Genomic DNA, 13,086 nt, shown 5'->3' with positions numbered 1-13,086 from the left:
TATATATATATATATATATATATATAATATATATATATATATATATTTATATATATTTATATATATATATATATATATATATATATATATATATATATATATATATATATATATATAAATATATATATATATATATATAAATATATATATATATATATATATAGTTCTATAAACATGTAACCAACCATGTCACTGTATTGTAGAATTACTGTAAGTTAATCAGATTCAAACCATCATCTTCTTTCCTGTGTTGCATTAAATGTTAGATAGTAGGTATCTACCTGTCTGTCTGTCTATCTACCTGTCTGTCTGTCTATCTACCTGTCTGTCTGTCTATCTACCTGTCTATCTACCTGTCTATCTACCTGTCTATCTACCTGTCTATCTACCTGTCTGTCTATCTACCTGTCTATCTACCTGTCTGTCTATCTACCTGTCTGTCTATCTACCTGTCTATCTATCTACCTGTCTATCTACCTGTCTATCTACCTGTCTATCTACCTGTCTATCTATCTACCTGTCTATCTATCTGTCTGTCTATCTATCTACCTGTCTATCTATCTACCTGTCTATCTACCTGTCTGTCTATCTATCTGTCTGTCTACCTGTCTATCTATCTACTTGTCTATCTATCTATCTACCTGTCTGTCTATCTACCTGTCTGTCTGTCTATCTATCTATCTGTCTATCTGTCTATCTACCTGTCTGTCTATCTACCTGTCTATCTACCTGTCTGTCTATCTACCTGTCTATCTACCTGTCTATCTACCTGTCTGTCTATCTACCTGTCTATCTACCTGTCTGTCTATCTACCTGTCTATCTGTCTATCTATCTGTCTGTCTATCTACCTGTCTATCTATCTACCTGTCTATCTACCTGTCTATCTATCTACCTGTCTGTCTATCTACCTGTCTGTCTATCTACCTGTCTGTCTATCTATCTACCTGTCTATCTATCTACCTGTCTATCTACCTGTCTGTCTATCTATCTGTCTGTCTACCGGTCTATCTATCTACTTGTCTATCTATCTATCTACCTGTCTGTCTATCTACCTGTCTATCTATCTACCTGTCTATCTATCTACCTGTCTGTCTATCTACCTGTCTATCTATCTACCTGTCTATCTACCTGTCTATCTATCTACCTGTCTATCTACCTGTCTATCTATCTATCTACCTGTCTATCTATCTACCTGTCTATCTATCTACCTGTCTATCTACCTGTCTGTCTATCTACCTGTCTGTCTACCTGTCTATCTATCTACCTGTCTATCTATCTATCTACCTGTCTGTCTATCTACCTGTCTGTCTATCTATCTACCTGTCTATCTATCTACCTGTCTATCTACCTGTCTATCTATCTGTCTGTCTATCTATCTATCTATCTGTCTGTCTATCTATCTATCTATCTACCTGTCTGTCTATCTACCTGTCTATCTATCTACCTGTCTATCTATCTACCTGTCTATCTACCTGTCTATCTATCTGTCTGTCTATCTATCTATCTGTCTGTCTATCTATCTATCTATCTACCTGTCTGTCTATCTACCTGTCTATCTATCTACCTGTCTATCTATCTACCTGTCTATCTACCTGTCTATCTATCTGTCTGTCTATTTATCTACCGGTCTATCTGTCTGTCTGTCTATCTACCTGTCTATCTATCTACCTGTCTGTCTATCTATCTGTCTGTCTATCTATCTATCTACCTGTCTATCTATCTGTCTATCTATCTATCTACCTGTCTATCTATCTGTCTGTCTATCTATCTGTCTATCTATCTATCTATCTACCTGTCTATCTATCTGTCTGTCTATCTATCTACCTGTCTATCTATCTGTCTGTCTATCTATCTGTCTGTCTATCTATCTACCTGTCTATCTACCTGTCTATCTATCTACCTGTCTATCTATCTGTCTGTCTGTCTACCTGTCTATCTATCTACCTGTCTATCTACCTGTCTATCTATCTACCTGTCTATCTATCTACCTGTCTATCTACCTGTCTATCTACCTGTCTATCTACCTGTCTGTCTATCTACCTGTCTATCTACCTGTCTGTCTATCTACCTGTCTATCTATCTATCTATCTATCTGTCTGTCTGTCTATCTACCTGTCTGTCTATCTACCTGTCTATCTACCTGTCTGTCTATCTACCTGTCTATCTACCTGTCTATCTACCTGTCTGTCTATCTACCTGTCTATCTACCTGTCTGTCTATCTACCTGTCTATCTGTCTATCTATCTGTCTGTCTATCTACCTGTCTATCTATCTACCTGTCTATCTACCTGTCTATCTATCTACCTGTCTGTCTATCTACCTGTCTGTCTATCTACCTGTCTGTCTATCTATCTACCTGTCTATCTATCTACCTGTCTGTCTATCTACCTGTCTATCTACCTGTCTATCTATCTGTCTGTCTATCTATCTACCTGTCTATCTACCTGTCTATCTATCTACCTGTCTGTCTATCTACCTGTCTATCTACCTGTCTATCTATCTACCTGTCTGTCTATCTACCTGTCTATCTATCTATCTGTCTGTCTATCTATCTATCTGTCTGTCTGTCTACCGGTCTATCTATCTACCTGTCTATCTATCTATCTGTCTGTCTGTCTATCTACCTGTCTATCTACCTGTCTGTCTACCTGTTATTACTCCATCTGACCGACAGGTGTCGTCGTTCTGCTCTTTCCAGTTCTACGGCGGCTGTCATGGGACATTCTATGATTTACTATGGCCAATAATAACCAGTTAGTGTCGTTTAATGACAATGAAGCACATGTGTTTAGTCCGCTGGATATTTAACACACTGACATTTATTTCACAGTGTGATGCAAACTAATTCAAACTAACACAAATAACCCCCCAACACTAAGTGTGGGGCTGTAACGTGAAGTAACGGTAGTTAGTGGCCGGAGGCAGCGTCGCCACTTCGGACTTTTTTTCTGGGAACGATTCAGTTCATCCGGTGAGTGAACGGACAACCGGTCCCCGGGTTAATAACCAATTAATTATCCAGTGTTAACGGGTAAGAACTGTTCCCGGTAACTCAACTTCTCCGTGACCGCTGGAACTTAACAAGCTAACTTAGCTAGCGTAGCTAACACTAGCTCGACTGTATTCTGGATGAAAGCTGGCTAGTAGCGAGCTAGCAGCAGAAGCTAACAGCTACACAAACTGTCTTCATATTTAACGCTCCTCTTTCTAAACGCAGTGAATTCACCATGAGCCGCTCAGCTTCACCTAAACTAGACTTACTATCTCTAATTGTGAGCTGCTAGTGAGTAAGCTAGGTTTATATAAGAGCAGCTGTTGATGTGACCGTGGACACTAAATGTAGTTTAATGAGCTAAACTTCGCCTAATTGTGTTTTTTCCTGTTAGATGTCGTTTCAGCAGAGCAGCACAGGAGAATGAACGTCCAGACGGAGCAGGTTACGGTGCTCACCTCACCACCGTCAGCTGCCTCCTAAACACAAGAAGTGGTGCATTAACGGGGCCAAATCCTGCAGCAGGTCCCGTCTACTGGAGGTTTCTACTGGACTAAACGTGAGGAGTAGGACCAGCTGGACGCCCCCTGTGCAGCCGCAGCTGCAGCCATGGAGGAGGAGGTGAGCATGGACTATTTGCTGGAGCAGGTGATGCAGAAGGACCTGGGGAAGAGGCTCCAGGTGGGCCAGGAGGTCGTAGACCTCATCCTGGATGAGGAGAAGACGGTGGACCTGGAGCAGGACCAGACCATGTTGGACAGGATGGTGGACGCTGTGGCCAGCTCCTGGGTCAACTCCAGCAACTTCAAGGTGAGGACAACCCACGGCTGATTTAAGAAGTAAAGCTAAAGATGCTACTTACTGGAGGTTGGTAGATTAAATCCTGTAAATAATAATAAAAACCCTTCACCTCTGTCATCATAACTTTAAAAATAACTGTAGAGACGCTCTTGAACCAGACACTAGACTCTCAGCTGTTGGATTTCAGCTGCTGCTGCATGATGATGGTTGAACAGCATGTTCAAAAAGAACCCGAAATAAAAATTATATTTTAAATTAATTATATTAACTTATCTCGTGAGCAGGTTTACTTCTCTGATATTAATCTGAATTTGTAGATTTACACCGTTTGTTAATTTCTTACAAATGCTTTGACATTTTGAAGAACTATTTTTACCTTTGAGTACCCCTTCACTCTTTGAACATTTAAATAATTAAAATCAAATATAAAGTTGGCATTTGGCTATGAAAAGATCCATTTTTCTTATCCCACCTGGGGTGTGTGTGTGTGTGTGTGTGTGTGTGTGTGTGTGTGTGTGTGTGTGTGTGTGTGTGTGTGTGTGCTGGTGTGTGTGTGTGCTGGTGTGTGTGTGTGTTCTGGTGTGTGTGTGTGTGTGTGTATGAGGGATGCAGCTGTTGTCAAGCCACCAGTCAGGATTCTGGGATTCACTGCAGGAGGTAGTTTGACTGTTAACTCAGCACTTGATACTGATTGCTGCAGGTGCATTTTGTGTCCTCAGGGAGCACGCCAAAGCACAGCTAGTTGTAGATTTATAATATGTAAGAACATATTTTGAATGATCCACCCACTCACTCGTCTGTGTAACTTTTTTTAAAGCTTTAAATGCAAAGTAAAGAGTTTTAAAATGTTAATGTCACAGCCGGCTCTGAATTTTCCATAGTCACTAATAAACTTTGAGTTTCAGTCCTTGGAAGTGCTCAGAAAAATTGACCCCACACACTAACACAACCCGTCATATCGCTGCTTTCTGTGCTGTCCTGGAATCGCTGCGTCTCATGGCTGAAATGGGGACGAGGCTCCCAGGCGAACGTGATGGTGGCTGTGAGCTTAATTTACCAGCACCATTAGCCCAGTTTCCTTCTCTCTGTGACGGAGCCAGCAGTGGGGAGGAGCGAGTTCTGCAGAGTGTCAGTGTTTCAGTATGTGGAAATCGTCTTCATCCCTATCTGTGCTGGAACGTGTGTTTGGCTGGTGACAATAAAACATTTGAGGTGTGTGTGGGTACAGAATAGAAGAGAGCTGCTTCACATGCTGTTAGTCTAATGGCTGTTGTTAATCGATGCGAGAGCAGTGAGCAGACGAGCTGGGCCTGTCTCGTAAATTAAAAGCCTGTTTAGCTGATGGTAAATGCAGACAGCTGGTTGTAAAAGTCAACATTTACATGTGAGGCCGTTAGCTGAACTGTCTAAACCTTGTTGATTCACCTTTTAGAGTGATATGTTGTACGTTGTACATTACTTTTAGGGGCCTGATCATGCATATTCCTGAAAACAGCTTGACTGCAGCATTTTGACCCATCAGAGAGGTTTTACTAAGGCAGAATGAATATGTTAATGATCATCATAATTTCAGTTTGGGACACAGTGGGTCTGAGTTTGTCCATGTTTGTCAGCTGGTAATGAACCCAACAGTTAGGATTGTGGTCCAGACTTAAAGCCTGGTCCATGTAGATAACTTAAAAGAAGGGGAACGAGAAGAAACTGTGGCAGAAACGAGAACCTTTGCATTAAGAGGAAACGACAACAAAAGTGTTTATAGCAGCAAAAGCAAAAACAATACTCGATTACCATTAGAAAATTCTAACTAAGTATTAGAAAACAACTTTAGTGTTAATGACTTACTGAAACAACAACAAACCTGTCTTAGCCGTGTCGTCACAGTAGTTTACAGATGTTTTCAGAGACACTAAAAAGTGACGGACATTGATTTATAAATATATTTTTACTATAGCTACTCTGCTCAAACATTTCTGTTGTCATTTCTGCTAAAGTAGGATGTTTGCGTATTAGGGATATGTTGCTGTAATGTGGAATACATTGAAATTAAATAAGGCATTGTATAAATAATAAATACAGTATTTTATAGAGTTGGCATTAAAAGCTATACTCAATAGAAATAAATAAATATTCCAAGCTATAAGTTATTTGCAGTATTTATACAGGAGCACAGTACTGTTCTGTAATAGAGTAGAAACCACAGATGATAATTCACAGTGTTCCTAAAGCGTCCTGGAGAAAAGCAGCTCTAAAATTCCACATTTGTCATTTGAGTTCGGTGTGAGTGTGCAGACTGTATCATCAGAACTATGCAGTGACGCGACAGCTGTGGACACATGCAGACAGTGCCTGTGTTTCTGTCGGTGCCTCCTGTGGTCCAGCAGGTGGCAGCACAGGAAGTCCTTCTTTATTGTGACATGTTGTTCCTCTTGCTTGTGAAGAGAGTTTCCAAAAATTGCACCGAGCCTGAAGCCGGAGCTCAGGTGGTGCGTGTGTGTTGACGTGGTGTCAGCAGGGAAGCTCTCACCAGACGCTCATCGAGTTTCCCAGACCACCCCGAGACAAGGACGGCTGAGGCCACGCCGCACCCGCAGCTTGTTGTGCAGTCTGAGCACCGTGTTCACTCGTGGTTTCGTCTGACTTGTGTCTTTTAGTTCATAGAATTAAAGATTTAGTGGTTGTGTTGTTGTTTTGTTGCATTAAACCAGTTAATTTTGTTTATTTTGTGTTTTTTTAGATGAAAACTCTTGTTTTGAGCATATTACCCATAATCCTTTGCAGCCCAGATTCAAACTCTCTTGTTTTTGATGATAATTGTTCTAAATCTCATTTTATCCTGGTTCTTGTGTGATTTTAACATTTTATCTTTATGTTTTTTATATGTTTGTCGCACACTGTGACTCAGGTGGTTTTACTGGGGATGGATATTTTATCAGCTCTAGTCAACAGACTGCAGGAGAGGTTCAGGACACAGGTTGGAACGGGTGAGCGGCTTATCATTACTTCTTTTTACTTCTTCCTTTCCTTTTACTTCTTTTCTTCTTCTGTCAGTATTTAATAATAAAAACTGAGAAGACAATGTAAGGAATGTAACTTTAGGTAATTTAAATTATTAATAAGAAGCACAGTTGGCTCAATAAAACTTAAAATTACATTTTTCATACATATTTTGGTGCCGTACAAAGAGAAATCTAAATGTTTTGTTTAATTATTGTTACATTTTTAATTAGTCATTCATTTGGTTATTTGTATATTTTTATTATGTTTATTTAAAGGACAATTTTAAATATCTACCTCTATATATATATATGTTGATTTAATTTAATTTAATATTGTGCAGTTCTGCCGAGCCTGATAGATCGTCTGGGAGATGCCAAGGACCAAGTTCGAGACCAGGACCAAGCACTTCTACTGAAGATTATGGACCAGGCTGCTAACCCACAGGTGAACAACACACGTGATGGCCACTGGACTTCTTTGTTGTTTATTGGAAATGTTTTACTACTCATCAGTCTGGGGAAAGTTGTCATAAAATCCCCAAATGTATCCTCCAGGGTGGTTTTGTTTCTCACAAGACCTGAATAGACTTGTTAGGTGGACTACAGAGAGAGTCATTAGTTGTGGCCTCCCTAGTGGATGTTGTGAAGGGGTCTTAATCTTCCTGGAGATTAATTCAAGGGCAACATGACAAATTGGAGCCATTAGAGGTGTCAGACCTCAGACACAATCACAATCTGTCCCAACAACTCCTCGTGTAAACGTCCTTAACAGGAGTTGTTGTTTAGTGACGTATTGTTTTTTCTATTTTTGATGTGTGATAGTTGGTAAATGTAGCCTGCAGAGAGAAAAGCCTCCAGAACAAGATGATCCGTGACAAATGAATCGAAGCCTGTCGATCTTTATTCCTTACCTTCAGGAACATACAGAATTTTTAGATAGTGACTAAATGTAAATAAAATGTCTCTGTTTTCGTCTTTTCAGTATGTGTGGGAGCGAATGATGGGAGGCTTCAAACACAAAAACAACAGGACCAGGGAAGGACTCTGCCTCTGTCTCATCTCAACCTTAAATGTGTAAGTTGAAAATAACTGTAAGTGAAAATTATACCAGCTTTAAGACTGACTGCTGGGGCACATGGTTGTTTTCTAAAAAACGGTATTTACTGAAGCTGAATTGGCTCATTGTTCAACCAGTCATACTTGTGTCATTCATGGTTCCCATTGTACAGGGACAATAGGAACTCTGAAGTAGGAGCTAAAAAAGTCCCTCAAAAGGTGGTTCTGATCGTTCTCTGTTCCTGCAGTGCAGGAACCTATAAAATTACCTATAAAAAAGTTCCTCTTGTCCAAAAGCACCTAATGTTGTACAAGTTTGTGCAGAAATCATGTTCAGGATAAGGAAAGAATTGTAGTTAAATGTAGGACGGCAGAAATGATTTCAGTTATTAATATTAATAGTTGAATGTGTTTTATATTTAATTAATATTTTGGCAGAAACGTATAGTGATAAAATCTTGTATTTTGTTTTCTCAGGTTTGGCTCTCAGAGTTTGACGCTCAGTAAAATTGTTCCTCACATCTGCAGCCTCCTCGGAGATCCCACAAGCCAGGTATGACCTGCTGTTTCACACCTGGATACAAATGTCTTATGTCAAACTGTGTCCTAGTTCATCCAGGTCAGAGTCTGAGTACCGGACTGGGAAACTATTTCTTTGTGCAGAGGAACAGGAAGTCTGTGACTGCCCTCTGCTGGTCAAACACAAACATTAAATTTTTGGGTTTCGAAATCTTTGCACTCACACGTCACTGTGTGAGTTGAAATATAATGAAGCTGTTAGGTTAGACACATGAGATATATTAGACACACAAACCTTAAGGCTGTGAGTTCTCCTCTATAACCCTCAGCCTCTTCATCTCCCTGTTCAGCTTGTTGTCCACTGACAGGCTGCTGAGGGCTATCATCACCGGAATCACTCTTCCTCCTGAGGGCAGGAAGCCGTGCCCATGAACTTCCCTTCCTGAACCCAAACATGCTTTTTTTTACTCATGTGCACTGAAGCACTTGTCTGTGCTGACAAATCATCATCACCATTTTGATGATGATGGTTCTGCAGGAACCACTTGGATTTTTTTATTCACAGTTTTGCTTGTGAGAGGAAAGTAGAGACCAGACCAGTAGAGACAAACAAACATCAGCCTAAAACCTGGTTCACAAGCATTTAGGTCACATTTATTTAACACATTTGTTTTGCTTTCAGCTTATGTAGGACTGTGCAGTGTTTTCTCCTCTAAAATAAAACTAACATATAAATAAAAAGAAACCATGATGGGGGAAACCTTCACAAGCATGAGGAAAACCGGAACCCAGACCCTTCAAGCTGTGAAACGACAAAATGGACTTGGAGGGACATAAATTATGATAGAATAAAAAACAAAGGAGATATTTAGCTGCTTACTTATCACACATAGTCTTTAGATATTAGATTAGATTAGATTTAGATGTCTGATTGGTACGATTGTCTAATTTGAACAAAGGAATCTTAGCTCTGTACAGAAAATTACAGAGACATGTCAAAGAGGAACGTTTGTGTCTGTGGCAGCTTATTGATTAACAGCATGTGTTCATGTGTTCTTTTTGTCATGTAGGTGCGTGATGGAGCCATGAGCTGCCTTGTGGAGATCTACCGCCATGTTGGAGAACGAGTGAGAATGGACCTGGGAAAGAAGGGCCTGCCTCAGTCACGGTGCGTTCAAATTTCTCGGATTATTGACTACTTTCATTAGATATATATGTTTTGTCATTAGTTATATATGTTTTGTTGAAGTCATGAACCACCACAGCACAGCTGGACATTTTGAAGTCAGTACATTTTATTTTCAGATGTCAAACTGATACAGATCTTCAAAGCTTCATTTTTTTAACTCACTTCTTAACAACAGTCTAAAATTAGAATCGCTCTTTGTTTCCTGTCAGAAAAACCCACAGAGTGAATGTTGTTGCTTCCACGTCCTGATTATTAGTGTTTGTTGTGATAACGTTACCCATCAGGTGCCACAGTCCACCATCACTCGTGTATTTTTGGATGCAGATTTGGGTGATGTAATATTACTTTGGCCTATTTTACTGCTCCCTGGAGAGACTGAGTCCATTTCTGTCTTTCAGAGGACACTCTGCATAGAACTGTGTATTTTCCACTTTGAATGTGGTTCTTTTCTTACCGTCACAACACCAGCTGGTGCTAATTGTCTTTTCCTCCCTCTGTTCAGGTTGAACGTCATCTTCAGCAAATTTGACGAAGTTCAAAGGTCGGGGAACATGGTCCTGTCACCTGTGTCAGGTAAGCGCACCTGTCCTGCTCTTGCTGTTGGCTTTATGTTCTGTTGTACCTGTATCCCTTATGTTCTGTTAATAGTCTGTATACTGTATATGAGAGTCCGTATACTAGCACCAGTCTTGTTTAACGCCCACAATGATTCTGGTAGACAGTCTCGTAGACCAATTCTGTTGTCTTGGCAGCACCGTTTTTCTCTGCGCTGTGTTGTTTGTTGTTGCGAGCGGCCTCCAGACATCAACATGTGACACAGCTGACACTTGCCCATGATGCACCACATTTATTTATTTGTCTGAACACAACTTTAAAAATTGATTAAATAAATTTTCTTAGTTCTGTTGGATACCAGTGACCACAGTATTCCACCGTATGATTTAGCACACGATCAACAACACTCAAAACATTTTGTTTTGTGCTGTTTATTCCTTTTTTAATTTATTTATGTAGCTAAGTTGACATTTTCAGAGATTCCTGGTGACTTTGTGTGTTGCGTGCCCCCTGTCTGAGTTTGCATAGTGTTTACTGTGCATCTCCGTCACGTCTTTCATGTTAATGTCCCATTAAAAGCAGAAAAGGTGAAACCGTGAAACACGAATACTAACAGATTTCTCCTGTAACTGGGTGGAGGTTTCCCACATTCTTGATAGTGATTTGTTGAAACCTGAGCTTCTTGTCTTTTAATAAATTACAAAGGTGAAACTGAGACTGAAACTACAACACACATGTCCATGGTTGTAGAAGACAGAACCATGACATGAATGTCATGAATGAATGATGAATGATGTTTTATATATCAAGTTCATTAGATGTTTATTAACTGTTTTTATAGCTGACACAGCAGAGAAACACTTTACAGTGGTGAGTTGTCAGAAAGGATTGTAAGAATGTCTGGTGCTTAGGATGTGTCCACATTAGCTAAGGACATACAGGAAGTTAGCGAGGCTGTATGAACACGTTACATATGCAAAACATGCAGTTTCATTTAAAAATGATGTTTTAACATCAACAACATTGCTGCTGGTTCATTGGTTTATCTCACTTCATCCTCTGGGTGAATGTGAAACACTAAACACTATAATCAGCATGTTTCAGCTGAGAAGTCCTTGTCTTGGTTTGCACTCTCTGCAGAGGGGTGTGTTTGGTGTCTGTCAGCCAGAAGGCAACCTGAGCTGGTTTCTTTGTGCTGTGGGGTTCGAGGAGCTTTCAGCTGTTTCATTGCAGGAAAGTGACCCATTAGAAGTGGGACAGAAAGGTTTTTAAAGAGTGAAAAGCTGCTTCTGAGTTCTGTGGAAAAAACACAATCGTAGTTAGTAAAAGTGTGTAAATAGTTTGGCCTTTTGTGCCATTCACCACTAAAACCCTGACTTTGTAGCGTCACACTGGTCGTTAAGTCTTTAAAACTCGCTTCCCAGGCTGAAGTTGACAGACCTTGACGAAGGCTTAGCTTTCATCTCATGGGGCCCCTCGGTACCACCTTTCTTTGGGGACACAGCTTGACTTTGTTACTCAGAATCAAACATGAAGGGAGGATCTTTATCTCTAAACCATAATAGTAGTTTGTTTTCTATTATTTTTACTTCCCCTGTGGTATAAAAAGAGGAAGAAAGGAAGGTTCAACAGACTCCCAACAGACCAACACAACAGGCTTCAAAGGATGTGGAGAGATGTGCACACTGGCAACCGACTGAGCTGTGAATGTCACCTGAGCGGTTGACTGGGAGGCATCACACTGACCTGGAAAAAGAGAGATGGTTTAAAACGAGAGCAATAGACAGAGAAGACAGACAGAGAGAGAGAACAGACAAAGGAACCGGAAACAGGAAAAGAGACAAATAAAACTAACAGAGAATCGAAAAGAGAAATTAAGAAAATCTAGAAACCCAGAGGGAAACACTTGAGACTGTTTTCTCCAGCAGCCGAGGGGATTTTATTGTGTAGGAGTGGTGTCAGCTGTTGTCCCTGCAGTCACAAGACCAGGTTGGAGGGGAAGGGAGGAGTCAGGCAGCAGTGCATCGACTCTGGGCCAGCGTCAGGACAGTTTTTCCTCCGGTAGAGCCACTGGGGAAAGTATCGTCAAGCTGGGTCCCCTCAGGTAAATTTATCACACAATAACAGCTTTGAGTTAGTGAAGACCTGTAGCAAATATCTGTGAGATATCTTATTAATGTAGGAGCTGGTTGTTTCCCAGTTCTGTCAGGATCTGTGTGCTCATAACCGTAGATAATTACAGTGGGATCGTAATTGGGACCTGAATGCTACGAGTAACTGAAGCTCAGTGATGCATGTAATCCTGCTGTTGTGCTATGTTGTGCCTCTTGGCTGTAGAGTTGACACATGCCATAGACAATTACATCTAAAACATTTAGGTAATTCAAGTTATTTTGGTAGAAATGATTATTACAGTTAACTTTACTCTCTGGTTTAGTTTGGTTGCTCAGTAAATCGTCACAAGATAGACCACCGTGTCTGGATATGTCTTGTTAGTCATATTACACAGCTAGAAACAGTGAATTATTTATATTTTTTATTTAAAAATGGATCAACTCAGAGATTCAGCTCTAATAGGCTGCAGGTATTGGCACTATAAAATGTAGACCTCAGGTCACTGTCACTGATTTATGCTAATAATTATTAATTAAGCATTTGCTCATTGATTTTTGCTTAAAAATATCGTGGCTCATTATCTGATTAACTCTGTAGGTGATTCTTTATTTTTGTTTCAGCTCTATTATAAGCTAAACCTTTATAAATATACTACCTGGCTCCTGTTCAATGACAAGGAGCAGCAACAATTATTTTCATTGTCAATTAATCTTCAAATGTCCAAAAATTTAATTTTTTAGGTTTATGCATGTTAGAAAGAGACAGTTCTCTGGAAGATGGGGCTATAGCAAAATTAGAAAATTAAGTACAGCCAAGGTAAGAATGTTAAAGGATGGAGCTGAAAGCTTTGGGACTCGAGTGG

At 40.0% G+C, this 13,086-nt stretch overlaps 1 protein-coding gene and 1 non-coding gene across 19 annotated transcripts in view; one reads left to right on the top strand and one right to left on the bottom strand.

The window, feature by feature from the left end:
- Window positions 1-2,702: 2,702 nt before the first annotated feature.
- The window catches only part of LOC113163220 (CLIP-associating protein 1-B-like), a 39,280-nt gene continuing 28,896 nt past the window's right edge, over window positions 2,703-13,086 (top strand). For 7 of the 18 annotated variants that reach the window (XM_033326327.1, XM_026361633.2, XM_033326326.1 and 4 more), the window contains exons 1-8: window positions 2,703-2,972; window positions 3,388-3,803; window positions 6,697-6,775; window positions 7,132-7,235; window positions 7,773-7,864; window positions 8,324-8,399; window positions 9,436-9,533; window positions 10,057-10,127. In XM_033326327.1, coding sequence (XP_033182218.1) covers window positions 3,603-3,803; window positions 6,697-6,775; window positions 7,132-7,235; window positions 7,773-7,864; window positions 8,324-8,399; window positions 9,436-9,533; window positions 10,057-10,127 — 721 coding nt within the window. In that variant the 5' untranslated portion in view covers window positions 2,703-2,972; window positions 3,388-3,602. Of the gene's footprint in view, window positions 3,033-3,387; window positions 3,804-6,696; window positions 6,776-7,131; window positions 7,236-7,772; window positions 7,865-8,323; window positions 8,400-9,435; window positions 9,534-10,056; window positions 10,128-11,940; window positions 12,214-13,086 lie in introns of those variants that run through there. The other 11 variants (XM_033326331.1, XM_033326329.1, XM_026361637.2 and 8 more) reach the window with 7 other exon arrangements.
- Window positions 6,236-6,363, bottom strand: LOC113164948. Its single transcript, XR_003299054.1, has one exon. It is a non-coding gene; the product is annotated as a U4atac minor spliceosomal RNA (small nuclear RNA).

The sequence above is a fragment of the Anabas testudineus genome, chromosome 2 (genome assembly GCF_900324465.2).
Source record: "Anabas testudineus chromosome 2, fAnaTes1.2, whole genome shotgun sequence".
Classification (NCBI taxonomy): domain Eukaryota; kingdom Metazoa; phylum Chordata; class Actinopteri; order Anabantiformes; family Anabantidae; genus Anabas; species Anabas testudineus.
The sequence above is the reverse complement of the archived record's forward strand: the minus strand, read 5'-3'. Positions and strand labels throughout refer to the sequence as shown.